Source organism: Crocodylus siamensis, chromosome 2 (genome assembly GCF_052110815.1).
Source record: "Crocodylus siamensis isolate JL-2025a chromosome 2, ASM5211081v1, whole genome shotgun sequence".
Lineage (NCBI taxonomy): Eukaryota > Metazoa > Chordata > Crocodylia > Crocodylidae > Crocodylus > Crocodylus siamensis.
This window is the reverse complement of record NC_143396.1, coordinates 191578712-191605797: the sequence shown is the minus strand read 5'-3', so window position 1 is coordinate 191605797 and position 27086 is coordinate 191578712. Positions and strand designations below refer to the sequence as shown.

Here is a 27086-nt window from a genome sequence, read left to right as displayed (position 1 = left end):
CTATCAGGGCCTATGTGCCTTACATATAGTAGCATATCTGGGAAGGAAAACCAAGAATCTTGATCTCTAATTCTCTACAATAATTATTTGACATGCTGTTACGTTATATACTCACTCCTTTTTGGTTAACAAATGAAAAGACAACATGAATAATGAGCTATCAATCAGTTCAACAGGAGCAGTTGCGCAATGAACAGCAAGGGAAAAACATTTTCCGAAGTGTTTGAGGATAACAGCCTAACTCTCTGTTATCTCCTTTCCTCAGCCGCTCAGTCTCTGAGTCAGCATTAGTTGAATTTTCCAAATAGCAATGCATTAAATAAAGTTTAAAGGGGCTTAGGATGTCACGTGTTTTCAGCCGATGACCTTGCCCAGTGAATGGCTTTAGACCTGAGCAACAAATTCGCTCTGACATGATTTCTGTGAATCAGTGCAGTTATAGCTAAGTAGCTTTGAGAACAGTCATCACAAAGCTCACAACAAGTGGACTGGCATATATGCTTTACTCTTAACTGTCATTAGGATAGAAAATAACCCAGCCTGAGTTTTTTTAACCTGTTCGTGTTAGTGACCATGGCAAATAATTTTGGAGTTACTCTGGTTTTGTTCTCAATCTGGATTATAAAATTCACGGTTCCAGGCTCCTTTGATGTTAACGGTATGTATTGCTACAATTTTTTCCAGGAAGTTCTAATGCAATAGAAAAGTAGTTGAAAGAAGCAGCTGGATTTCCTGTTAGTTAACATAACTAACAATTAAAATACTTGGAAAAACTTTTTCCCAATTTCCAAAAAATATCTTTCATAACAGAACATAGATTTTCTTTATTTTTCCCAAATAGAAGGAAAAATAATTATCAAATCAGCATGCTGCCAAATAAGATATGTGGGTATATTCCTATTTCTGTTTGTGTGGGTGTGCCTCTCTTTATTTAAATAGTTAAAGGTAACCTATTTCTTGGGAAACAGTGCAATAAAGTATATGTTCTTGGCTAATGAATATGTTTCACTGAATTTTTATATCTGATTTAATTATTTCTTACTCAGCTTTAAGTGATGTTGTCTAAATGTGGTACGAGACTTGTTTAATTTTGAGTGATATTTTAGGGAGTAAGTTCAGGTCTGCCCAAACGTATTTTTTTTCAATGTCACAAGCAAAGCTTTTGAAAAGTTATGTGATAACAGAAAGTTACGAAACCAGCCATGTGTGCCTAAAATAAGATATGCTTAATGAAAAATGTCTGGTCTGATGCTGGAATATCTATTGGCATGATTCTCCACAAACTTCTGAAAGACACAGGGAATGGATCTCAAAGTGTTTCTTCCAGACAGTTATGCCTCTGTCTGGTTACTAGAAAAATAAACTTTGAAGGTCTCTACTTTTGCAATATGCTTTGAGCCAGATCCTATATTACCTATTAGATGTATAGGTGGAACTGGGCACTTAAGTGTGAACTAATCCATCCTGCTCAAGTCACTGAAAACAAATGAATGCCAAAAAGGTTGACAGGTCCTTCTTCCACTCACTACTTTTTTTCATCGTAGTTTTCAGGCTAAGAGGACAGCAGATTAGAAAATAGGCATGTTAACATTTATCAGGCACTTGATCAGGGTGAAATACAATGATATGTGGGTACCATAAGTCCACTTTGGTGCCTACTAGGTAGAAGAGGATTTCGCCCTCTGTATTTGAGGAATTAATAAAAGAACTATGTGCCTGGAATAGCTCTTAGATCAGAATTCGTTTCATTATAACAAATTATATACAATTAACTTAGAAATATTTTTAATTAAACAACAATGGCTTCTTCTAAAAGGCAATTGGGACTGGGGTTGAAAGTCCTTATGGAAATTCTCCTTTTGTTAAATATATTAAGCTTCAGTCATTCAGTTACAACTATCCAGCCAAATTTCCAAGTGTCAGGAAGTTCCATTCAATCAGCAGCTCAACTTTATTTGAAAAGCAGTACTGTATTTCTCACATACTGTGTATTGAGGACTGGAAAATTAAGAATCATCATCAAAGGACTGGTCAATAAAAAGTTCCATCTAATGATTACACTTCAGAAGGTATGCCGGGCCAAGTCCTGAGATGTATTGAGCAAAACCACTGACTAGAATAAGGACAGAGGTGAGGATGGGATAGTTTGGTTTGAAATGTTAAGGCAGGAAGGAAAACAACAGTGTAAATTATATGAGACAAAGAAGGGTAGGAAGCAGAATATGAGAGATTCAGCATAAGGGAGCAGGGTCTGACCAAGAAGAGAAAGGGGATGTGACCAGGATGAGTTTGGGCTGCAGTTTGGCTACATGTAGGATATGCTAGATGCCAAGAAAGCACTAGAAGATAAATTTGAGCCCTCCACACAGTCTGACCACTCTCACTGAGTGTCTTTACATGGCATGCTTTACTACACAGTAGATTAGTCTACTGTGCAGTTAGCTACTACCTGTAAATACAAGTAGTAAAATAACTACACAGTAGATACTGAGCAGTAACATGTGTATAAATGCTGGCCAGGAGCAAATTTGCTCCCCGGCAGCCTAACCAGCAGGGGACCACAGGGGAAAGGAAGCTCTCTGTCCCTGGTCCTGGTGCTGTTCAGATTCCCAACTCCCTGCCAGGAGCTAGGAACTGAGCAGCGCCAGGAGTGGGGAGCATCCCCTGTTCCAGCTCCCCGCACAGAACTGGCTGCTCTTCAGAGTGAGTTGGAGCTGGGAATCCAGCCCCAGCTTGTCCCCTGCAGCAGCCAGCTCCATGCTATGTGGAGTTGGCTGCTCTGGGGGACAGGCAAGGGGATTCCAACCCCCCCACCCCTCCCCAGAGCAGCCAGCTCCATGCCAAGCAGGACAGCAGCTGGTTGAGCCCCATGCCCCCCCTCCTAGCAAGAGGTTCGTGCACAGCTGCCCCATACCCTAGACAGCTCCCAGCTATGCCCAGCTGGGCAGGAAAACCCAGCCCAGCAGAGGGCTTGCTGGCAGCTGTGTTTCTAGATGAGCACAGGGCCAGGAGAGTTCTGCCCACTGCAGGGGCAGCTCTCTCCTGGTCCTATGCACATTAGGTCCCCTCCCAATGTGCATGGGGCCAGGAGGCAGCTGCCACTGCAGCTGGCACAACTCTCTAGGCCCCATACCCACTGAGACCACTGTGCCTTTTGCCAGCACCTGGGGTGGGGGGGCTGGAGCTCCCCTTGACTGATGCAGGGGGGCAGAAGAGGGTGGGAGCAAATCTCCTTCCCAAGAGGGGGAACGTGTAAATGTGCTCCCTGCTCAGTAATACTACTTCAAATTAATAGCACGTGTAAATTCACCCACTGTCTGTGCGGAACATAACTTCTCATGAAACCACTCTGCACTCCTGCTATATGCAGTGTCAGTGGCTGGCACCACGCCCTAATGACTGCAACCCTTCTTGATTCCTCTGCAAAGCACTCTTGACAGCAAAGCTTGAGAGAAAAGATGTGGACACAGCCACACCATTTGCCACCAGAACTGTACTGACAGGCTTGTTTATTTCATGTTCTTATACAAAATAAATACTAACCGAATAGAATATCTGAGGAGCAAGTAACTGCTGTGGCCATTACATAAGCCACAATCTATGCGGCCGTTCAGCCATAGAAATTACCTCTACTTTATGCTAGGATCTATTTACTTTTGAAATTATGTATTGAAGCTCTGCTAATAGTACCTACTGATTCTGTTCCTGTTCGTACAATGTCCTTGTTTTTGTATAAAGTGTATTTTTCCTGTAACATACTTTCTTGGTACATGTAAAATTAGTTTCTGTTTTATCTGCTGTTGGTGGAATGTTATGTAATGTTGAAGGCCCAGATCCCTTCCCAACCTCCAGGCCCAGAAGTCTGCTCAGTTCCCTAGAGGTGGCATAGAACTCCCAAATGGTACAGGGCTGATGTAACCAATTCGGCTCATCTATCCCCAGTTCTGATGTAGAGGCCATAGCCAATATGCCACTGCGCTCTGGCAACTGACGACTGTCCAGCAGGGAATGTTGCAGCCTGAAGCAATGCAAAACAGCTGGCTGGTTGGTACCACCACTGCAGAGAACAGATGCATCTCAACCAGGTCCAAGGAGGTGATCCTCCCTCTCTATGCAACACTGGTCAGGCCACAGTTGGAGTACTGCGTCCAGTTCTGGGCGCCACACTTCAAGAGGGATGTGGAGAACACGGAGAGGGTCCAGAGGAGGGCCACTCACATGATCGGGGGTAGCAGGGCATGCCCTAGGAGGAGAAGCTAAGGGACCTGAACCTGTTCAGCCTCCACAAGAGAAGGCTGAAGGGGGATCTAGTGGCTGTTTACAAACTAGTCAGAGGGACCAGCAGGCACTGGGGGAGTCCCTGTTCCCCTGATGACTCCCAGGAGTGACTAGGAATAACGGTCACCAGCTGGCAGAGGGTAGGTTTAGGTTAGATATCAGGAGGTGCTACTTCATGGTCAGGGCAGCTAGGATCTGGAACCAGCTTCCAAGAGAAGTGGTGCTGGCTCCTACCCTGGGGGTCATTAAGAGGAGGCTAGCTGAACACCTTGCTGGGGTCGTTTGATCCCAGTACTTTTTCCTGCCATGGCAGGGGGTCAGACTTGATGATCTACTCAGGTCCCTTCTGACCCTACCAACTATAAACTATGAAGGTGGGGGAAAATCACTTTTGTTCATACCCTTCAGCTGTCCCAGGTACTCTTTCAGCACAGCTGGAGTCTTGGCTCAAAGTGGCCCAAGTTGGTAAGTTAGTTTGGCCCATGTTTGAACCTTCCTATATTTTAAAAGTGACATGATAGATAAATATGAGAAGAGTGGAAATGGCATCTTTTATTATCATAAAAATCCTCAAGGTATATCTTTGCGTAGGTAAATTTAGCCTGTCTGCTACCATCTACACTGCTAATGGCAGCTCTTCCGACCAGTATTTCTTACCAAATAAAGATCCGGGTTATCTGTTTCCCATGGAAAAATACAGATTTTCTCCTTTTAAAGGACAAAATCATGGATTGCCCCCTTTAAAGGAGAAAAATATGGGAAACCACAGTTTTCCTCTTCAAGGCAGGCAGCCTTCCACTCTGCAAGGAGCTGCTTGGGACTGGAGAGAGCAATGGGAGTGTGATTGGAGGTAGGGGGTGTTATGCATGTGTGCGCATGCACTCACAGGTGGCCAGCATACAGCCAGGCAGGGTGGTGGGAACAGCCCTGGAAGCTTGAGCAGGTACGTCTATGTGTGGGGAGGAGGGTTGGAGGGCCAGGGCTTGGGGACTGTCTGAGAGTCTGTGGGAAAGGGGCATATATGTGAGTGTGTGTGTGGCAGAGATGTGTGGAAGGGCTGTGGTAGGGCAGGTGCTTACAGGCACTGAGGAAAAGTGTCCAGGCACCAGGGCTGCAGCGGGGCAGGGGGGTCTGAGGCAGTGCTTGGTGCTGCTGGTAAGCCCAGCTCCACATTGCTGCCAGCAGGACCTGCCTGGAGATGCCTGCCCCTCCAGTGGGGGAAGGTGAGTAGCAGAGAGCTATGTAGCTGGGCTGGCACCTCCAGGGGCCAGTGCCTGTGCTCTCAGGGGCAGGGACAAGGTGACTGGGAGACACTGCCCAGGAGGGTGGCGGGGGCTGGCCCAGCTACCTGGTGCAGCATGGGAACCTCAGCCCAGGGCAGGAGATGCCACAGGCATCCCCTTCTCCTTCCTCCAGCCCACACCAAGGCTGGACTCATTCTGCTGCCACTCACATGAGCCAGAGCTGCTGCAGCCACCATGCTCCACCTGAGTGGGACAGAGATCATCTGGAGCCTCTCATCCTCCTGGTGCCTGTAGTATGGCCCAGAAAGCTGAGCTTGGCTTCATGGTGCTGCTGTGGAGTGCAGCTCTGGTCCTCCCTGCTGCACTGCAGCATGCTACAGCCCCAGCCCAAGCTGGGGAGCTGTGGATTGAAAGTGAGGGGCACCAGCAGGGCCAGGGAGCTGCAGGTCAGGAGTAAGAGGCACCAGCAGGAATGGCAGGGGGATGTGGGTTGGGAGTGAGGGGCAACAGCATGGGCAGGGGCAGGGCACTGGGATATCTGGGCTGCTCAGCACTACAAAGCAATTGGTGGGACAGCCACAGCTGGATCCACATCCTGGTGAGCAAAAGGGGCAGGGGTAAAAAATACAAATAAAAAAGCCAAAATCAAACAGCAAAATATATAGGTATTTAGAATTTATTTTATTATAATGATTGAGGCACTGGTAGGCTTCCAAACTGCTTTAAAATTGTAAATATAACAATAAAACATTGTGTTCAACTGATGCCTATATATAGTGGTGTTTCATTTTAATCACAGAAATACGTGGATTTGGGGGGTTTTAATCACAGAATTTTGGATTTTTTTAGCAGAGAAAACCAAGATCCCTGAAGATCAGCATGGTGAGAACATCAGTCCTGAGTTTGCAATTTTAAGAAATTACTAAACAGGGAGAAAATGGTCATCCGTCCCTCCTTTTGGGCTGTCATATAGTAGTGTCATAAATTACATCCTCTTTAGCAAGATGGCTATCCAGTCAAAGATTAAATGATGCCAACTATAATTAGATTTAAAATACACCCTTTTCCCCACTCTAAGATGTTAAATTGTTGGGTTGAGCAAAAAGACTGTTTCCTTTTAAAGGGCCAAAATAACTCTCTCACTTGTAACTGATACTTCTAATGCCCTTAACTCTGCACAGTATTACAAAGTGAACAGAAAATGCACAGTACCACAAACATGCACTCTTACTTTCAGTGAAAGAATAATTTTAAGGTAATAACCTTGAAGGTTTATGTTTAATTTACAGATCTCAAGACTGATGCCTGCAGGATCACAGGTGTAACCTTAATTAGTTATGTCTCAAAAATGAATTTCACAGAAGCAGAAACTGCGTGCGAACAGCTGGGCTTAACCCTAGCACACACAACAGATGTTGAGAAGGCTTTAAGACATGGATTTGAAACATGCAGGTACCAGACACCCACAAGCATTTCACTAATTTTTACCAGCTCCATATCCTTATACTCAGCACTAGGCTTCTGAACAGATCCCCTATTTAATAGATCAATGCTTTTCATTGTAGGTATGGATGGGTGGCAGATAAGGTGCTTGTCATTCCTCGGATAAAAGCAAACCTAAAATGTGGTCAGAACAAAACTGGTGTAGTGCAATGGAAAACAGACCTTGGAAAGAAGCAGGATGGTTACTGCTTCAATTCTTCAGGTAAGCAAGTAAAACATCTAGATTCTTTACATTTAGAGTCTTTGCTCTTTTTCTTTCTGTTTTGTTTTGTTTTGTTTTGTTTTGTTTTGTTTTGAAGGCTGCATAAAAATACCGTAGTTAGTTTTTTCCACCATCTTGCACTATATTCTTTCCCCATTAGGAAAAAGAGATCTGTCAATAAATGCAAATATCAGAGACAGAAGGTTCATTTTATTCAGCCAAATTAATAACATGATGCTATAAAGTCCTTGAATAAGACTTGTTCCTTCACATTCCATCAAGTAGATTCAGCAATTTAAAGACTGTAAAAATGCTCATTAATGATTTGAGTGACAATGTTTTAAATATGAACAAACCAATAATTGGCTGCTACATACTACACATGCTATTAAAGTGGAGCAATAAACTCCGGTGCAATCGTGCCAGAATTTATTGCTCTGGGGAGGCCACATTTACACATGCACCCACGACTGTAGCACATTGAACCGGGTCAGAACTGGCTCAACTTGCTGCGGAGGGGCTGCCTGGAACACAAAGGTGCTCCAGTGTTGAAGCTAAGTGGCAGGCAGCCCCTGCATTGAAGGCCCTTCATGCCCCAGCCAACCCCATTCCCATCTACACGTGCATTGTGGTGGAGTACTTTACTCTGCTGTAAAATAGTACTTGTATAGTACTATATACAAGTACTATCCTGGGGTAGGGTAAATTAGTTTAATCCAGCCTAATACCATCTCACATGTAGATGCTGACTTTGCTGTGGAGCTAATTAGCCAGCTCTGCAGTAAATATCTTGTGTAGATGTGCCCATTGAGTAGTAGGATTTATGAAATAGTCTAACAGAAAAAATGCCCAATAAATCATTAACTGTAAACATGTCAATTAAATGAGTTCTGATGAACATCCATAAAGACAGACAAACTCCACAACCACCATTGTCACTTACTTCCAAACTTGGTATTTACCTAGTTTTATATATAGTTTCATACCAGAACATACCAGAATACCAGAATTTCTGGGACATTCCTAACTTTCCATTTTGGCTTTGACAATTAAATGTTTTTATTAAAATTTGCTTAAATTTATTTTTAAAAATTTTAAATTTTAATTGTTTTAAACTAGAAAATAAGATTTTTTCCCAAAATTTTGAGCCAATAATTTTATCATAATTTACCTTTTCCTATTAAAAAATTCAATTTCAACAGAGCAGTACTTCAACAGAGCAGGTCCATACACCCCCACCAGGTGTGCACACACACACTACCAACTCAGGCACATACACATCCAAAATTACCGGCCTAGGCACAACCATACCTATCACCACTTTAAGCAGCTACACACTATACACACCAAAAGTTAGACAAAAATTAGTTGTCAATACTGCAGACTCAGTACATACACAGATCATTAATTTGTATATCACGCATGAGGACATATATTCACCAGTTCACACACAAACCATCCACCTAAACATACACACAGGTGAGTTCCTAACTTGTATGGTACGGTATGCATGTGTGTGTTTGGGGTACCTGGGGGAAGGTTAAGGTGAGAGAGAAAATATAAGGAGTGAAAGTTGCCGGAACCAGGATTACAAGCAGTAGACTAGAGAGAAACTGGCTGAGGAACTGAGGCTTGGGGTTACTTAAGGTCAAGTGGAGAGGGAGAAATGAGACCGAAGTTAGAGGGGAGAGGAGCAGAGATTGGAGCAGGGCCAGAACCGTAGTAAAGCAAAGCCCAACTCAGGGTTCCAAATAACAGTTTTATTAAATGAACACTGTACTGTACAGCTTGGTTCCTACACACACACACACAATGGTAGCAGGAGAAAGAGACTCAGTGGAAGGGTTGGAGTCCAGGTAGGGAAGAGAAACAGAGTTCACATCCTTGCCGAAAAGAGAGTGGGTGTGATAGCTACCTATCCAGACTGGAAGGGGGTCCTCGATGGCCAGTCGGGGTCTTTCTCCAGCAGGTGTTGTCCAGAGGGGGGTTGCCAGCAGGGCCTCTGAGTTGATAGGCAGCATGACGTGGAGCAAGTCAGGTCTGAAGATGGCATCCCCAAGGAGTCAGTCTTCATTACCCCTTTTTATGGGGCAGACTACCTATGATCTCCTATGAGGAGGGCATGTCCAGGCAAGGTTGGCCCTGATCCAGAGGGTTCCAGATGTTCATACTGAGCATGTGCAGCCTTGGCACAATGGTGGGCTGCCTCATCTTCTGTTTCTTGAATGCAGAGGGTGGTTCCAATGGCTGGGTCATTGGTCCAGGTATTGGTTTTGATGGTGGGGTGATTTAGTAGGGGATCCTGCTATCATTGTGTTTCACTCATCCATTCACTCCTTTGTTTCAGGCATTCAAAGAAAACCAATATACATGGGAGAGGTTACAGAATTGCAACATACTTACAGAACAGGGCATAGGGACAAGATGGAAACAAGATGGGAATGGGTACTTGACATCACTTTACAAGCCTAAATCATACAATATTAATATGAAACAATAAAAATCAATGAAAAATGATAGGAATACAATATAATACAATATAAAACAGTAAAAATCAATACAAACATAACAAAACACTATTTACAATATATAAAAATAGGCTCATTACAATAATAGAATACAAGAACTTAGTTTAGTTTACCTAGTACTACTTGTAATGAATTATAAGGGATAGAGAGGGCAGAGAGAAAGTCAGAAATGGTTGGGGAAGGGAAGGGAATGTATTTTTAAATTTTAAAAAAGAAAAACTGGGGGTTTTGCTGCAAGTTCTTAGTCCACATTGACTTCATCATCTTCTTCTTCCCCATCATCCTCACTGCTTTCCCCTTCTTCAACACTGTTTTCATTTTCTTTCTCATCATGGTTGTCATCATTGTCTTCTGTGGGGGTCCTGCCCCTGAACAGTCTAGGCCACACTCATCTTTTCCATATGATGTCCTGGTAAGAAAGTTTTCCTAAACTCCCCTTACTGTAACTTAAGAGCATTGCTCCTTGTTTTATGTGCCACCACTAAGAACAGTCTAGCTCCATCCTCTTTGGAACCATCCTTTAGGTAGTTAAAGGCTGCTACTAAATCCCCCTCAGTCTTCTCTTCTCCAGACTAAATAAACCCAGTTCCCCCAGCCTCTCTTCAGAAGTCATGTGCCCCAGCCCTCTAAACCATTTTCACTGCCCTCCACTGGACTCTCTTCCAATTTATACAAATCCTTTCTGTAGTCGGGGGGCCCAAAACTGGACACGGTACTCCAGATGTGGCCTCACCAGTGCTGAACAGAGGGGAATAATCACTTCCTTTGATCTGCAAGCAACACTCCTACTAATGCAGTATGTCATTAGGCTTCTTCACAACAAGGGAACACTGTTGGCTCATATCCAACTTATTGTCCACTGTAACTTGTAGGTCCTTCTCTGCAGAGCTGCTGCCCAGCCAGTCAGCCCCCAGCCTGTACTGGTGCATGGGATTGTTCTGTCTTAAGTGAAGGACTTTGCACTTATCCTTATTGAACCTCATGAGATTTCTTTTGGCCCAATCCTCCAATTTGTCTAGGTCACCTTCCAGCAGATTTATTATTCCCCACAGTTTGGTGTCATCTGCAAACTCACTGAGGAGGCACTCCATCTTATCTTCCAAATGGTTGATGAAGACGCTGAACAAAACTGGCTCCAGGCCCAACCCCTAGTGCACTCCATTTGATACTACCTGCCAACTAGACATTGAGCCATTGATTACTAACCTCTTAGCTGACAATCCAGCCAATTTTCTATCCATCTTACTATTCATTCATCCAACCCATAGTGCTGTAACTTGGTTACAAGAATGTTGTGAGAGACCATACCAAAAGTCTTGCTAAAGTCAAGGTATATCATGTCCACTGATCTCCCCACATCCACAGAGCCAGATCTCATCATAAAAGGCAACCAGGTTGGTCAGGCATGACTGTTCCTAATCACCTTCTTCTCCTCTAAGTGCTTAGAAATGGATTCCTTGAAGATCTGCTCCATGATTTTTCCAGCAAGTGAGGTGAGGCTGCCCAGTCTGTAATTCCCCAGATCCTCCTTCTTCCCTTCCTTAAGAGGGCACTGGATTTGCCCTTTTCCAATTGTCTGGGACCTTCCTGATCACTGTGAGTTTTCAAAAATGATGGCCAGCAGCTCTGCAATCATATTGGCCAACTCCCTCAGCACCCTCAGGTGCATCACATTCGGCCCCATGGACTTGTATTCATCCAGCTTTTCTAAACAGTCCCTAACCTGTTCTTTTGCCACTATTGGCTGCTTACCTCTTCCTTAAACTGTGCTGTCAGGTGCAGTAATTTGGGATTTGAACTTGCCTGTGAAGACTGAGGTGACAAAGGAATTGATACTTCAGCCTTTTCCATATCACCTGTCACTAGGTTGCCTCCCTCATTCAGTAAGGGACCCACATTTTCCCTAAACTTCCTCTTGTTGCTGACATACTTGTAGAAATCCTCCTTGTTATTCTTCAAAACCCTTGCTAGCTGCAACTCCAGTTGCACTTTGGCCTTCCTGGTTTCATTCCTGCATGCCCAAGCAATACTCTTGTACTCCTCCTTAGTCATTTGTCCAAGTTCCCAGTTCTTGAAAGCTTCCTTTTTGTGTTTTAGCTCACTGAAGAGTTCTCTGCTAAGCCAAGTTGGTCTTCTGCCATACTTGCTATTCTTCCTGTACATTGGGATGGTTCATTCCTGCACCCTCAGTAAGGTTTCTTTAAAATACAATCCGCTGTCCTAGACTAGATAAGGAGGCTAGATAATCACCTAGCCGGGGTCATTTGACCCCAGCATTCTTTCCTGCCCATGGCAGGGAGTCAGGCTTGATGATCTGCTCAGGTCCCTTCTGACCCTACCAACTATGAAACTATGAGACTCCTTCCCCCCCCACATGGTCTTCCAGGGGATCCCGCCCATCAGTTCCCTAACTGGGCCATCATGGCTTGAAATGCTGTTAACTCTAGGAAGGCCCAGCCCAATTAATTATATGGTAAATCATGAACCTTTTGGCTTTGGACTAATATCATGCACACTGGACGTGTCTACACCAGTGTTACTGTGTGGTCCTGTCACCGTATGGTTATTTTTAGCTGCTAATGCACAGTAGCAACAAGCTACTAAGCTGTAGCTCATTGCTACTGTACAGTAGAGTCACTGTCATGGTTTATGCCCAGTGATGCTACATCACTGTAGCAACAAGCTACGGCACATTAGCTCATTGTTACGGGGATGTAGCATCTCGTGTAGACGTGCCCAGTTTGTACTATATATAAGTAGGTACCAGCATGCTGTTTAAAAGTATGTTTATGGGGCACCAGTGTTAAAACTTGTAGCAGTTTCAAAAAGATAAAGTGCACCAATTCTGGATGAACTAAGTCTATAGGTACCCATGGTAGTTTGCTACAAGCACATTTATTTCAAAGTCAGTGTATTCATATTTGTTCCTTACTTCCATGTGCTCAGAGACAGCAGGGTCTGACAGGAGCAGGAAGGTAGAGGGGAGGCTACAGGAGAAAAAGGTAGGGGGGCAAGAGACCCTCTACCCCCCCACCCGCAGATTTATTTGCCCTACTGTAGCAGTGGGAGGGAGACAAATTAAGGCAAACCTCCAACAATTAGGTTGTAACAAATTTATACATTTGCCATAGATAGAATCTAATTATTGGGGGTGTCATCTTATATTCATGTAAATATGGTAAATCTAATACAAAAAAATGAATCTCTCTTAACATGTTTCAGCCTCTGAGTTGCCCGTAGATTTTTGAGTAATGCTTCTAAAATTTAGTATGCAGAATTTGCTATTTCTAGTGTGTACACATGGTCATATAAATCAAAGTATTATACAGATAGGCAGGATTTTAAGAAGTGATGATAACATTGATTTTCAGGGGACCAGAGTCAAATATATATTCTATTTTCATTTAGAGTCTTACCAGTTATGTTCATTTTTAGTTATTTTTAAATTATTCTTAAATTATTTTAAATTTCTAATGCTTTATGTGGGCATAGTAGTTCCTGTCCAGGAACAGAAATAAATATTATTGGTAAAAGGCACTTTTATCCCAATATAACTTCATCCATGCTAGTGGTGCAGTAGTACAGGCAACCCCGCACTTAGTGCTCTTAATTAGTTCCAGAAAAACCACAAGTTAAGCGGAACCACGTTAAGCAAAACCCATTTCCCCATTAGGAATGAATGTAAATAGACATAATTGGTTCTCGCCACGTCCGCCTCTCCCCACGCCCCTGCCTGCCCACCCACTGGCCACTGTAGCCCCACATGTCAGTCCAGGCCCTGCGCTTCTGAGGCACCCCACCTCAGACCCCCACTGGCCCTGACCCCAGGCACCAGTATGGGCCCCACACTCACGCCCACCCATCCACTTGCTGCTTCTTGCCGCTGCCACTTCCTTCTCCCCAGCCCCTCACCAACCGGCCACTCTGGCACCACATCCCAGACTGGGCCCTGCACTTCTGCCACCTCACCCTGGGCCCCTGCTGGCCCTGGCCCTATAGCACCAGCATGGGCCTCATGCTTATGGCCACCCACTGCCACTCACTGCCGCTGCTGCTTTTTCCCATCCCCCCACTGAACACTATAATGAAACTAGCCAAGCGCTCAGTGGAATCAGGTATTAATTTTAAATAAGCACTATAGTGAAATAGCACTCAAAGAAACCGTATTAAGTGGGGGTTGCCTGTATAATTATTTTGGTGTTTAAAAAGTAATCACATCCCTAAATAAAGTCATAATACCAATACAAAATTTGTACACAGATCAGGCCTCATAGTGGTACCACAGCACTAATATGTTTTAAAGTATTTCTTGCTAAAGGAACAGTTGCTTGAGATGATTTGAAGGTTGTCTCAGATGTAAGGGACAGTGGAAAAGTATGACCTTAGAAGAATGAAGGAGACAAAAGGAGCACTTAGGAGCAAATGGGTAAGGCAAGTTTTGAAACGTATCAAATATCAAGACCTGAGATGCTGTAAAATATGGAAAGAGCAGCAAAAAAGGTAGAAGCATCTTGAAAGGCTTGGAATGGAGAGATGAAAAAATGGAGAATAAACAAGTGTCCCAGGTGAAGTAGTAAGTGATTAGGCAAAGAGTATTATTTAGATCAGTGTGATCAACATTTTTGCCTGGTGGGCTATATGGGCAGTGCCCAGTCCACCCATGGGCTGGATCTACCAGTGGTCCTGATCCAGCACCCAGAAGGGGGCACAGCCAGGCCCTATTTGGCCATAGGGAGTGGGGCAGCCAAGCCCCGACCCAGCTGAGGAGTGGAAGGAGAATTGGTCTGGCCCTCTGGAAGGGGCCATGGCTCAGCCCCAGTATGGCTGCATGGGGGAGGGGGTTTGGCCCAGCCCCATGGGGAGAATGCAGCATGGCCCAGCCCAGCCCCAAACCAGCTATGTGAGGGAACAGGTTGTAGCCTGGCTCCAACCCAGCCATGTGGGCAAACAGGCATGACCTGGTTCTGACCCTGCCATGGAGCTTAGGAATTTGGCAGCAGGGAAGGGGTGCATTGTATTAATTGGCACTGCTCCCTTGTCACCAAATTTCTTGACCTGTGAGGAGCCCCGCAGGCTAGACATCATGACTTCACAGGCTGGATTTGGCCCATGGGACAGGGGTTAAGCACCCCTGATCTAATCATATAACGAATATTTAGTATGTATGAACTCTGGAACTATTTGAGAATGAGAGGCATCTGGAGGTAGCTGGAACATGAGCGTTAAAAAAGACAGAGTAGAGATAAAGATGACCTGAGGATTGTGAAGTGTTCTAATAAAAAGAAGGGTAGTGTTGTCAATGGTTCAAAAAGAGAGTAAAATGTGAGAAAAAATATTTTTTCTGACAAGTTAAGTATGAGGTCATGATGATAGTGCATCCCAAAGGAGCCGTCAACTAAACACAAGTGGTGGGACTGGACTGAAGGACAGCATTCAGTAGAGATAAATGTGAGTGTTATTAGCAAAGCACAGCAACTGAAGTTATGGGAGAATATGAATATCAGAGTTACCGCCTATAATGGGGAGCCAAAGGGCTCCTGTTACTTTAAAGAGAATGCAGTAGACCAAGATGGCTGCATGGGGCTGCAGCATCAGGAGCACAGGCTGGTCCTTAATTAAAAGGGAACACCTCTGTGTATGGCTGGAGAGCCACGTGATGGAAATGGGCTGAGGCTTCAAGGCCTATAACCCCGGGCCTGAATCAGAACAAACAGCAAAACTCTGCCTGTTGGAGGGAGGGGAGCTTCCAAGGGAACCTGATGGCAGGAAGCAGGTCTGTGGACACCCAAGCTACCCACAAGAGTGAGAGAGCGGAAGTGTAGCTTGTGGTAGGGTATTGACCTAGATTGGGAAAGAACTCTGTGAAAGCTGTTTGCTTATACAGGTTTCCCTCACTTTATGCGGGTTTTGTATTTGTGGATTCATTCATATGCGATGACGCTTTTCATACCAAAAATTGGTTATATTTGAGGTAAATTCACTCTTATGCGATCAGTGTGGTGGAAGCCCATGGTCAGCTGCTTGTGCGGTGCATGGTGGGAGTGATATGCACCAAAATATAGTCTCCTGTGTGGCTCTGTGCTCGTGTCTCATTGTCTGTGACATGTGCTTCTGTAGTTGCCATCTCCATTATGATAGCACCCTCTGCTTGTGTGTACTGTCTGCTGTTCGTAAGTACCACAGTTTCTTGTAAAAGTGGTAGAAATCGGTCTGGGGATCAGTACAGTCAAAATCTTGGAATATATCCCAATTTGTTACATTGCAAAGTGGGTTCCCTTTATGAGATTTTGAGTTATGTGCCGTTTTCCAGGAACACAAGTACAGCATAAAGGAAGGGAAACCTGTATTTCTGTTATGCTAATGTTCATGTTTGTTTTAGAACAGAGGACTGGACAGAAAGGTTGGAGAGGAAGGCAGGAGGCCACACAGGGGTCTCTGGGAGGCACTCCAGATTTTTAGCCCTACCAGGGACAGGTTTCAGCCAAGAGGACCAGAGCCTAAGCCCCAACAGGGAGATAGGGGCAGTCTCCAGCCAAGAGAGCCAAGGGCCAAAACAGAGCAGGAAGAGTGAGGGCCCAAGGAGAGCCAGACAGGATAGGGGGCAAGAGCCTGACCAGAGTGAGATGGGCCAAAAGCCAGACCAGACTGAAACTCAGAAGTTGGACCAGAAGAAGTGGGCCTAGTCTCGCAGTCAAAAGCAAGAGTAACCAGCGGGCTAAAACCAGGAGATCTGAAGCCCGTATAAGCTGGTGCATGGATCTAAAGTAAGATTTGCAAGGTGAGACATGGGAATGGCTGTAGGGGTGGAAGGAGACCATAAATAGTTGAAGAACAGGACAGGGGGGTCAGCCTGTTATGTGAGGGATCCAAGCCCTGACAACAGTCCCAGCTCCATTCCACAGTCAATTCCTAACTGTTTCAGATCTTTTTTTGATTTGTCACTTCCCAGCCTAGTTAAAAATATTGTAACTTTAAATCAGGGCCACATTGTACCATCTTTGCAGCATAAAAGTTGTTCTTTTTGGACTTGTTTATTAATGGATCCATTATAGGTACCAAAAGGTTATTTATCTAGAGACATTAGGGTTAACCTACATCACATCAGCAGCAAGTTGGGGGAAACTGGACCAAGAATACCTTGCCTACCCATGTCAGTTGATGCACTCCAGAACCATAATTTTGTCCATGAGGTTACTTTGGACTCATATACAGTGCCCAAGTCTCAAACCACTTGGTTTTCAGTAAGACTGAGAGCAAATACAATGGACAAACCCAGAGCAGCCTCATAAGTCAACTTCCAGTTCTGGAGGGCATCAAGACTGATAGGAGCAGAACACTCTCAGTCCTGTCTTCCATGAGATCCACTACTGACAAAGCAGTTCATAGTTTTGCTTTCCTATAAGTATCCTAATAGCCCTGCTGTTGAAATGAATATTAAATATTCTAATAACTCAATGCAACTAAATATAGATTTAGTAACTATCCTAATTTATACTCTACAACATGTCCCTCCCAAGGAGTAGCTAATGAAAGGGGCAGAGGCCCAGTATGTAACTCTGAAGGATTTAGATGAAGAAGAAGAGGTGAAATGCTGGAGGTGGCCAGGGAAAAGCTAGGGAAGCAGCAAACCCTGGAAGCTTGTGAAGAACAGTAAGTTATGGAGACCTAAGGAGAGACTTATACAAAAGAAAGAGACTCCTCATGGCAGAGGTGGCAGAAAATCTGAGGATAAAGCCATTAGAGATAAAACTGTTAGGCTCAGATTGAAGGAATTATCTTAACTGACTAGTTTTGGTGTAGTAGAGTAGTGAGAGAAGAAAAAAACAGATTGTAGATACCTACTAGATATAATGAGAGAAACAGCAAGGCCAGCAATAGCCACTTAGTAAACAAAATTTAAAAAAAGACAATGGAGGTTAATTTGAACCTTCTCTACAATTCAGAACTATTACATGAAGATTACAAACTTGTACAGGAAATACGTCCAGTCTATCTTGTTTACTCAAATAGGCTTTTTCTAATGCAGCTGATTGTCTTTAGGCTTGAACTATTCTTTTACAATGCTACTTTTTTGTGTGTGAAATAGCTTGCATTGTAGTTCACCTGTTAGAAAAGTTGGATAAAGAAAAGATTCTCTATTTTTGTAAATACAGAAAAGTATGCCAATTTTACGCTGTTTTCACATTCATCAGGGCAAATTAGGGCATTAAAAAGCTATAAAGTAATTTATAGAACATAAGTTTGATGTACCAAAGGGAATAAAGAATCAGCATGCATCATGATGGATAAATTTCCACCTGCTTTAGCACTGACTTGAAAAGTATTAAGCGAGAGGTCACTTTGTGGTAATTTGTCCTTGTGGCAGTATTGTGTGAAGTCATTTAAATACTTCAGTGAAAAAGATAAAACAATTCCCTGTCATCTGGCTACTCACTTTATGAATGAAACTGCATCATCAGACTTTCCACCAAGGACTCATATTCAGAACAGTACATAAGTCATTTCCCCCCATTATTTTTTGTAATGTATTTAGCTGGTTACTGTCAGGATAACTTTAAAACAGTGGCTCTCAACATTTTTTGGACTCAAGCCAACCCTCATTGGATTTGAGGCATATCCTCCACAACTTTTGTGAACTGAGTGGCACCCAATCTCAAAAACTAATTTATATATTACAGTGCTTATCTCCTTACACAGGGGCTAAGCAGTAGGAGTGGGGAACTGTGCAGACAGGGACAAGCCTGGGCCTGGCTTATCTACTTATCTCCTCACACCTTACATACCCTTCAAAGGATCTGGCAGGACCCCAAGGTGCCCTGGAACCCTGGTTGAGAATCACTGCTTTATAGTTTTCAGAATGTGTAAGATGCCACCAAAAATATGGGTTACCAATTATTTGTTAGGACCATGTGTTCAATCCATTCTTAACCAGAATTCCAGTTTTTTACATAGTATATTACTGATGTACCTTTGGACTCACAGTTACTTACAGACAGCACTCATACCTTCTGACTGTCTAATTCCTAGCTATGCTTACAGATAAAGCACTTATAAAAACTGATATAACAACGATGGGAGTTTTATGGCTACTTCTGCTTTGAGCTAATGGATGTACTGTTTAGTCCTCAAGGAGTAAGTACTTATGGTATATAAGTATATGTATACACACATGTTACACACATATTAAAAAGAATATTAATGTTGTAAAGTCAAAAGGTACTACCTGCCAAAATTAAAGTTATCTATGTAACATTAATCACCTATTTTTTCCATCTGGTACCTGTCTCTTTCAGTGTTCAGTACAAATTTAATGAGCAAGTGATTCAGTATTAATTATTTCATCAGCTTTCAATGGGTAACCACAGCCCTGATTTACTGTTCACCATTCAAACCATGCTCCAATGACATAATTATTATTAGTTAAAATTGGCAAAGTTATAAGAAACTGAAAACTGAGTTTTAAAGTAGGAAGTGTCCACAACATTAATGACTGCTGGTGCTATAAGTCTTACCTACAATGAAGTAAAATTTGTAAATTAACCTCTAGATAGCAGGTAACTTCCTGATAACTTTTGCAGTCTATCTTGTTTTGTTCCCCTAGCATGTACAGAAACATTTTAGGCTCTCTGTAGCATGGACTTTGTTTTTTGTTGCCGTTATAGAATGAATGTTACACTGATTCAGTAAGGTGCTTAAGCATGTGCCTTATTTTAAATACCTGGATGGTTTGAAACTACTCAGATGTTACATGTAAACTGAATCTAGCACCATATTTGTAAATAAACAAATTACAATACATAGAAATCTTCAGAAAAACATCTGAAAATGCTCAGTACAGGTTTAAATGTTTTACATCTCATACATAAAACATTTTGCAATACTGCCCAGCAAAATGTTTAACTCTTTCTTTTCTTTTTGTAGATACTTGGATTGATTCATGCAAACCAGAAACAAGTATAAGCACCATACCTGTAACAGCTACAGAAATAAACTCATCTTCAACAGCCTCAACTGATGACATTTCAGAAATGCCTAATACTACTACTGAATTGCCAACAAAGACAAAACCTCCAAAGTCCATTCGCAGAATGTGTATTACAGAAACTATATTACAAACAGAGCAGACTAGTGTGGAAACTCAAACGGACATGACACCGCCTGATGGAAAGCGAGGGGCCTTTAGGAACGATCGAGTTATATTTGGCGGTAAAGGCTATATGTGTTGTTTACTTTCCTAGTAAATTGGCTATACGGACCTGAGTGATAAAACTGTTTCTGAAAAAGCATGTCCAACCTCAACAGAATCAAAAGTGGGCTATACACTAGGGCTGCGTGCAGCTTTGGATGCTGATTCAGTTTGGAGGAGATTTGGCTCAACTTGGTGACCGAATCACCGAATCCAATTCAAATCAGGAGTCCAATAAAAAGGTCCGAATCGATTCAGAAAAGATTCAGAGAGCTTCAGAGATTTGGGCAGTCCCCACTCACTACTGTAGGGAGCTGGATCCAGACTCCATGCCAGTAAGTAGGGGGTGGGGACGGTGCTGGAGGAGGCGAGAGGGGACCATGGGGGGACCCCCACCAGGCCCCATCCCCTGCCTGCTCCCCCAGCCCCTCTGAGCACCCCACAACACACTCTCCCAACCCTCCCCCTTCCCCTATGCATGCCCCACCTGGTCCCAGCTCCCGGTTCTTTTAAAAAATTTTTAAAAGCCCCACACTCATCAGCTGCTGCAGTAGCCACCAGGGCTTCTGGGGGCTCATGGCAGAGACTCCATGCTGCACAGGACACTGGGATGAAGTGGGGATCGCCCTGTCCCGCCCCACCTGGCAGCAGCTGGTGAGTGCAGGGGTTGTTTTTTGTTTTTTTTCAAGAGCCAATGCTGGGGCCGAGCGGGGCAGCCATGCGGGGGCTGGGAGAATGGGCGGGGAATGGGACCTGTTTGATTCGGCGACTCGGCAGATTTGGCAGCAGCCAAATCTCTGAATCAGATTTGGCTGAATCGATTTGGGACAGTGATTCAAATCACCAAATCGAATCACTGTCCCCTGAATCAGCCAAATTCGAAGCAAATACTAGCCACTTCACACAGGCCCATTACACACTGTTGTCTATGAGCAGAATAAGAATATAAGGATTGTAAAGCTAAAAAAAAGGCCTTCAAAAGAAGTCTTTCTTTTGAACACAAATCTGTAAAGGTGTGCATTCATATGTGAAGAATGTACAGGTGAAACATCACTTAGCACTTTAATAGGCGTTTGCAGAACTGCTAGAGCTTTACATATAAATTCCCCAAAGACTCTGTTTATGCTGGACATACCTTCTTCTGGACTTAGTATGACTTTTCCTCAGGAAAACAGTAGGAATTATGGCAACATATACCACATGATCCAAGCAACTAAAGAACTTGTTTCTAAAACCTAAACTAACAGAGAAGTAACAGAAAACTCCCTAATGTTAAACAATGAGAGTAAAATGTGTAATTTTCTTACATGTCAATAATCCCTAAATTATCTCTCTTTGCTGTTCTTCTTAGAAAATATAATGTGGATTCATTTTTGCCTGTAAAGACTGTATAGGTATAAAAGCCCAAATCTAGTTCTATTTTTGGATGGTTAACTGGCATTCTATCTAGGTCAAAGGTTGGCAACCTACTACAGTCCATGGAGTCTTTGTATCCTGCCAGCTGTGTTCAGCTGGGGGGGGAGGTTCCCAAGCAGCTGGGGCTTCTGCGAAGGGGAGAGGCTTTGCCCAGGGGGCAGCACGCAGAAGCTTCTATGACTGGGTCCTAGTGCCAGCCTGGTTTAGACCTGAACTGGGTAACTCCATCCTGCTACTGGAAAACATTGCCAGCCCCCATCCTAACCTACTTCATAGATTTTATAGCCTAGCTCCCTCACAAAGGTAGGTAACTCTGTGGTGTGGGAGTCACCGAAAATGGAGAAGCAAGATGACGGCCCTCCCACAATTTAGCCCAATAGACTAGTAATTAGGAGACCTCTTCCTGCCCTAATAGTGTTTCTGCATTTTGCATTTAATAGTTAATAAAATGGAGAAACAGAAGTTGGATAGGTTTAGTCCTACTGGGGACAGAGGTAGGGGCCAGAACCAAAGGACTTCTCCCTTCCAGGGCAGCCTTCGTCTCTGTACTCCCTCCCTCCTGGCTGTCAAGCAGGCCAGCTTCAACAGGAGATATGGAAGATGTTTAGGCCCGTCAAAGCACGGTGGAGAATGTTTTATCTCATAGCCAGGTGGTTACGGTGCTTGGCTGAGAAGTGGGAGATGTAGGTTTAAGCCCTTGCTGGCTGAAAGGGGCCTAGAACCACTGTTGAACACGTGCCCTAATCACTAGGTTGTTGGGTCCTTATCTCCCCCATTGCTAGTTGTGCTTTTTTTGTGACTAAGATTTTCGGGATTTATACAGTTACGTGCCTTCCCAGGTGGAATAAGATCACAGCAGAGCTTAAATGGCCACTCTGAGCATATTCAGAAGGACAAGGAGAGCCAAGGGTGAGCAGGATCTAAAGTCCACATTAGTGCCTAGAACTCCAGCCTTACTAGACTGGGGCCTATTATGGTCAATCTATAGATTTTTTTTTAAAATCCTTAGCCTTTCAGTTGTCTAAAGTGCTACAAACTCATGTTTTCACTAGTAGCATCCCTGAAATTTATACCCAGAGTTCATTATTTATTTGGAGAACACTTTGGGTCATATCTAGTTTTCTTTAACCCTAAATATTTTGAATGAATTTGTAACATATATAGGTTGGTGATTTCCTAATCTTCTATTAAATTGCCCTATCACAACAGGCAGTCACTTAGGCCATTGCTGAATTCAAACTGAAATATATCCATGGTCGGTGCATGGATAGTAACTGATTGCAACTTGTAAAAACATATTTGAGGAGAGGCTATTAACGGTCCATTGCCAAACTAGGTAGACATACCAAGTGGGGCCAGCAGAAATTTGTGCTGAATCCCAGTCTCTTCAATATGTTCATTAATGGCTGGACTGATGGAATAGATGACACCAAGCTGGAAGGAGTGTCAAACATTTTAGAGGCCTGGTTTATAATTCAAAGTGACCTTAATAAATTCAAGAAATGATCTGAAATCATTAAGGTTAAATTCAATATTGACAAGTGCAAAGAACTGCAATGAGGAAGAAGGACTGGGTATATAAATAGAAAATGGAGAATTACGGACTAGGCAGCAATGCTATAGAAACCCATCAGGGAAGTTATAGTGGACCAATAATTCAATATGAGTCAAAAAAGCATAATGCCCTTGCCAAAAGGCAAATAACATTCTGAGATGTATGACAGAAGTGTCATGCAAGACAGAGGCAATTTTCTATAATCAGCACTGGAAAGCCTCAGCTATAATACTGTAGCTAGTTTTGGGTACCACACTTAAAGAAAAATATGTAAAAATTGGAGGGAGTATAAAGGAAAGCAACAAAAAGGAAAGGGTGAAAGAATTGGGCCTGTTTAGTCTAGGTAAGAGATCACTGAAGTGGTACATAGCAAAAGGTTGTTATTAAGGCAACAGTGATCTATTGTTCTCTATGCCTAAGAGTAGGATAAGGAGTAACTGGCTTAGTCTAGCAGTAAAGGAGATTTAGGTTAGAAATTAAGAAATAACATTTAAACTATACAAACAGGTAAGCACTAGAACAGGTAACCTATGGATACTATAGTATCCCTCTCCTGGGAGATTTTTAAGAACAGATTGTACAATGTCTAGCAGGCATGATCTAGGTCTATCTACTCAACATCAGAGCAAGAGATCAGACAAGGTGACTTCCTGAGGTGCCTTCAAGACCTGTTTCTGTTTATTTGTACTTATTTAACCAAGGGTGCCTGTAAAAGAATCTGGACTTACAAATGCAAATCTTCTGACAGGTACATTTAAGAACAAAGAATACTATAATCTCAACATAAACACATCTCATTATCAATTTCCTTTTATTTCTAGGTGTACCCACTGCACTCCTCGTCCTGGCACTCTTCTTTTTTCTAGCTTCGGTTGTTCTAGCAGTCTGTTATATCAAAAAGTAAGTAATTCTTTCACAAGGAATTTTTTAATGTTAACTGTTGCCCCTGCACACAAAATAATATACACTAAACTCTGTTTAAGCCACCTATGGATAATTCATGATAGGTCCAATTCCTGGCCAGTGCTCCCTCAAACTTCCGTTGCCAGAAATAATTCCAGGAAAGGAAGAAGTGCAGATGTTCATCCTGCAGCCAACCCCTCTCCCCTGCTCTTTACAGCTTCCCAACACTGGGTGATCCCAATCTGGGGAAACTATGGGCTACTCAAGTCCTCCCATTTCCAAGGGACTGAAGCAGTCCCCTGACCTCTTCTCACACCAGGGATTCCAGAGTGAAAAGCAGGCAGGGGGGTTTCTGCTGCACCACTTCTCCACTTCTCACTCCAGGGACCCCAGCATGAGAAGTGAGCATGAGAAGCAGCTGTTCCCCATACCTTCTCCAGACCAGGGTGACCTTCATCTCAGGAAGTCACAGGAGGGTTTCTGTGAGGCTCCAGTCTTCCTGGTCCGTAGGAGGAGTTAAACAATGGGAAAGTGTATAAAAGTTCAGTGTCCTAGGAGCAACTTCTATCTGGTTGGTTTTCACAGAACCACCATTTTTGGTCAGGGACAAACAGCATGAACATTTATACGCTTATAGTTTCTATCAGGAGAACAGGGATTCTCCCAGTAGAAACTGAACATCTGAACATGGCCTATAGTTTCTTGTACCTTTGTGCCACAAAATTCCATATAGAAGAGTTATTTCTGAATAATGCTTGTCAAAGGTTAAAAATGATATAATTTATAGGAATGATGCAAACAGATTTTCAAGGCAACAGATTGTGAATTCAGTTCTAAAAACTACCTATTTCTGAAATCAGAGACTGATTAGTTGTATAACTGTTCTATTAGTGCTGATTTATATTTAAAATACTTAAGAACTGCATCTAAAAAGTATCTCTCTTGAATGGTGATCCAAAATCCCCTTCATCTTCAGTGAAATTTTTGCTGCATTTGGCCTGCAGATTCAGGCAATAATTCTAGATACTGTATTTTCTCAAGAACAATACAACGCGGAATAAAATACACATCTTTTTTTGGAAACACACAATGAATTTTAAAAGATCTTTCCTTACAGTACCATATTTACTCAAATCCACGACAAGGTTTTCCCCCACATTCAACTTGCATGCGGGGGGGAGAGGCCCTTGTCTTAGATTTGGGTACAAGGCAGGAGGGCAGGCTCTGGCTCCTGCCCTGCCCTGCCCAAGCTCAAGGTCAGAATTGGAGCCACAGCCACTATCCCTTCTGCACCACTTGCCCCCCACAGCCTCTGTTTTCCTACCTCTTCTGTCCTCTCTCTCACCCCTCACTGCCTCTGATCCAAGCCTGGAGTCTCCCTCCTGTCCCCTGCTGCCTCTGGCCCCACCCCTGCTGCCTCTCCTCACCCTTCCACCACTTCTGTCCCCCTCAGCTGCTGCTCCAGATCTGACTCTGGTCCAGCCAGGGGCATGGAATACATGGTGGCTCCAGCCCCAACCCAGCCACACAGCAGCAACAGTGGCAATTGGCAGCTGGTCTAGCCCTGGCTCCTGCTCCAACCTAGTCCCAGGCTCAAGGTCAAGGCAAGGGCTGGAGCTGCAGCCACTAAAACTGCTCCTATATGGTTGGGCAGGGGCCCAAACCACTGTATGCTCTGTGGCCCGGCCAGAGCTGGAACCATGACTGAGGGTAAGTGGCACTGGGGGCAGACGCAGCAAGGTGGAGGGGAACAGCAAGTGGCCAGGGAGCAGGTGCTGGGGGGCCCAAGAACTGCAGGTGAGAGGCAAGTGCCAGGGTGGCCCAGGTACTAGGAGGGGGCAAGTGGCAGGGGGTGCAGGCATGGGAGGAGCAGGTAGCAGGAGGGCCAAGTGATGAGGAAGGAAAGGCAACAGAGAGCAATGAATAGAGGGACAAGGGATAAATCAGCCCACCTGACTCCCCTACTGCCTTCCCCCTTGCTACTACTTGCGTCACTGTAGTCAGAGAGATTTTATTTTCACTTTTGTCAGTATCCAGGAAAAACTGTTCTTACTGTATTTCTCACATATTATGTGCACTGAAATTTTCAGCACTTGTTTTTTAGGAAGAAGTATGTGTTGTATGCAAGAAAATATACCATTCTGTATTTCATTCATTCAGTGATTATTCAGAGCTTTTCTTTGCTATATGGCAATGTTTTTGTTTTAAATATTTATATTTAAAGGTACAAGAAAACCTTCCCATTTTCAAAGAAGACACAGAAAAAAGAAATGATTGAAACTAATGTAATCAAAGATGCTAAACCAAGTGACAGAGAACCTGAGAAGGAACCAAAGAATAATGGAAAAAAAGCAGAAGAGCCTCAAACCAAATCTGAAACCACTGTAAAATGTGTGGAAGCTGAAGTTTAAGACAGTGAATGCTTTAGCAAGTTTGACCGTTTTAAAATTTAAAAAAGGAGAAACTATTAAATCCTTTATAAGTGGAAGACCATCAATGCTGGGAAAGTTGAGTGCATATTTCTTGTACATACATTTGAATGGTCAGAATTTTATACCTAATTACCTTTGTTCTTTGCTAGAAAATGTTCTTTTGCAGGATCACAGAGCCTTACTGGCATGAACACAAAAAAATAAAACCACCATATTGCAACACAGCATTTGCCATCTTAACATGAAATAACTAGGTCTAAGAATGCTCTATTGAATGTGATACAGTGTATAATTGTTTCCCTAGAACTCAGAGGAACACATCTATAATAGACAATTCTTTTTATCCTTTTGGCTGTTGTCTGCTAATGTAGTAAGATCTAAAATTAAGATCTGATACTGCAGCCTTTATTCATGAGGTAATTCTTATTCCTATTAAGTAGTCTCATTGTTTTCAAAGGGACAAGCTCATATTAATAGGGATTAGTCAAACAAGTAAAGGTTGCAGGATTATCTCCTTACATTTTAAAGTTCCCATATAAGGGTGCTTTTAATCATCTTTGTAGTAAACCAATATATTTATACTGAGTATAACGTAATCCACAATGAAGTGTTTGTCCTGGAAATATTCTCTATCAGTATTTTACAACTGTATTTATTTTTTTTTAAATTACATCATTCTTTTTTAAGCAAGTGACAGGAAAAAAAGCCTTCAAAACTGTATCACAATCATTGTCATAAAGGTCTCTGATGTATATTTAAATTTGCTTTGACAAGAAAAGTATCCCAAGTGGGAGGGAAGTTTACAGCATTACATAAGAAAATAAAGTATGGTAAATATA

At 43.1% G+C, this 27086-nt stretch overlaps 1 protein-coding gene across 1 annotated transcript; it reads left to right on the top strand.

Annotated features, from left to right (window-relative positions):
• The first annotated feature begins 404 nt into the window (after positions 1 to 404).
• On the top strand, positions 405 to 27086 carry LYVE1 (lymphatic vessel endothelial hyaluronan receptor 1). Its single transcript, XM_090034938.1, has 6 exons — positions 405 to 658; positions 6812 to 6974; positions 7088 to 7227; positions 19677 to 19961; positions 23734 to 23812; positions 26040 to 27086. The coding sequence occupies exons 1-6, from the start codon at positions 574 to 576 to the stop codon at positions 26224 to 26226; spliced, it is 939 nt and encodes a 312-aa protein (XP_089891064.1). The 5' UTR covers positions 405 to 573; the 3' UTR covers positions 26227 to 27086.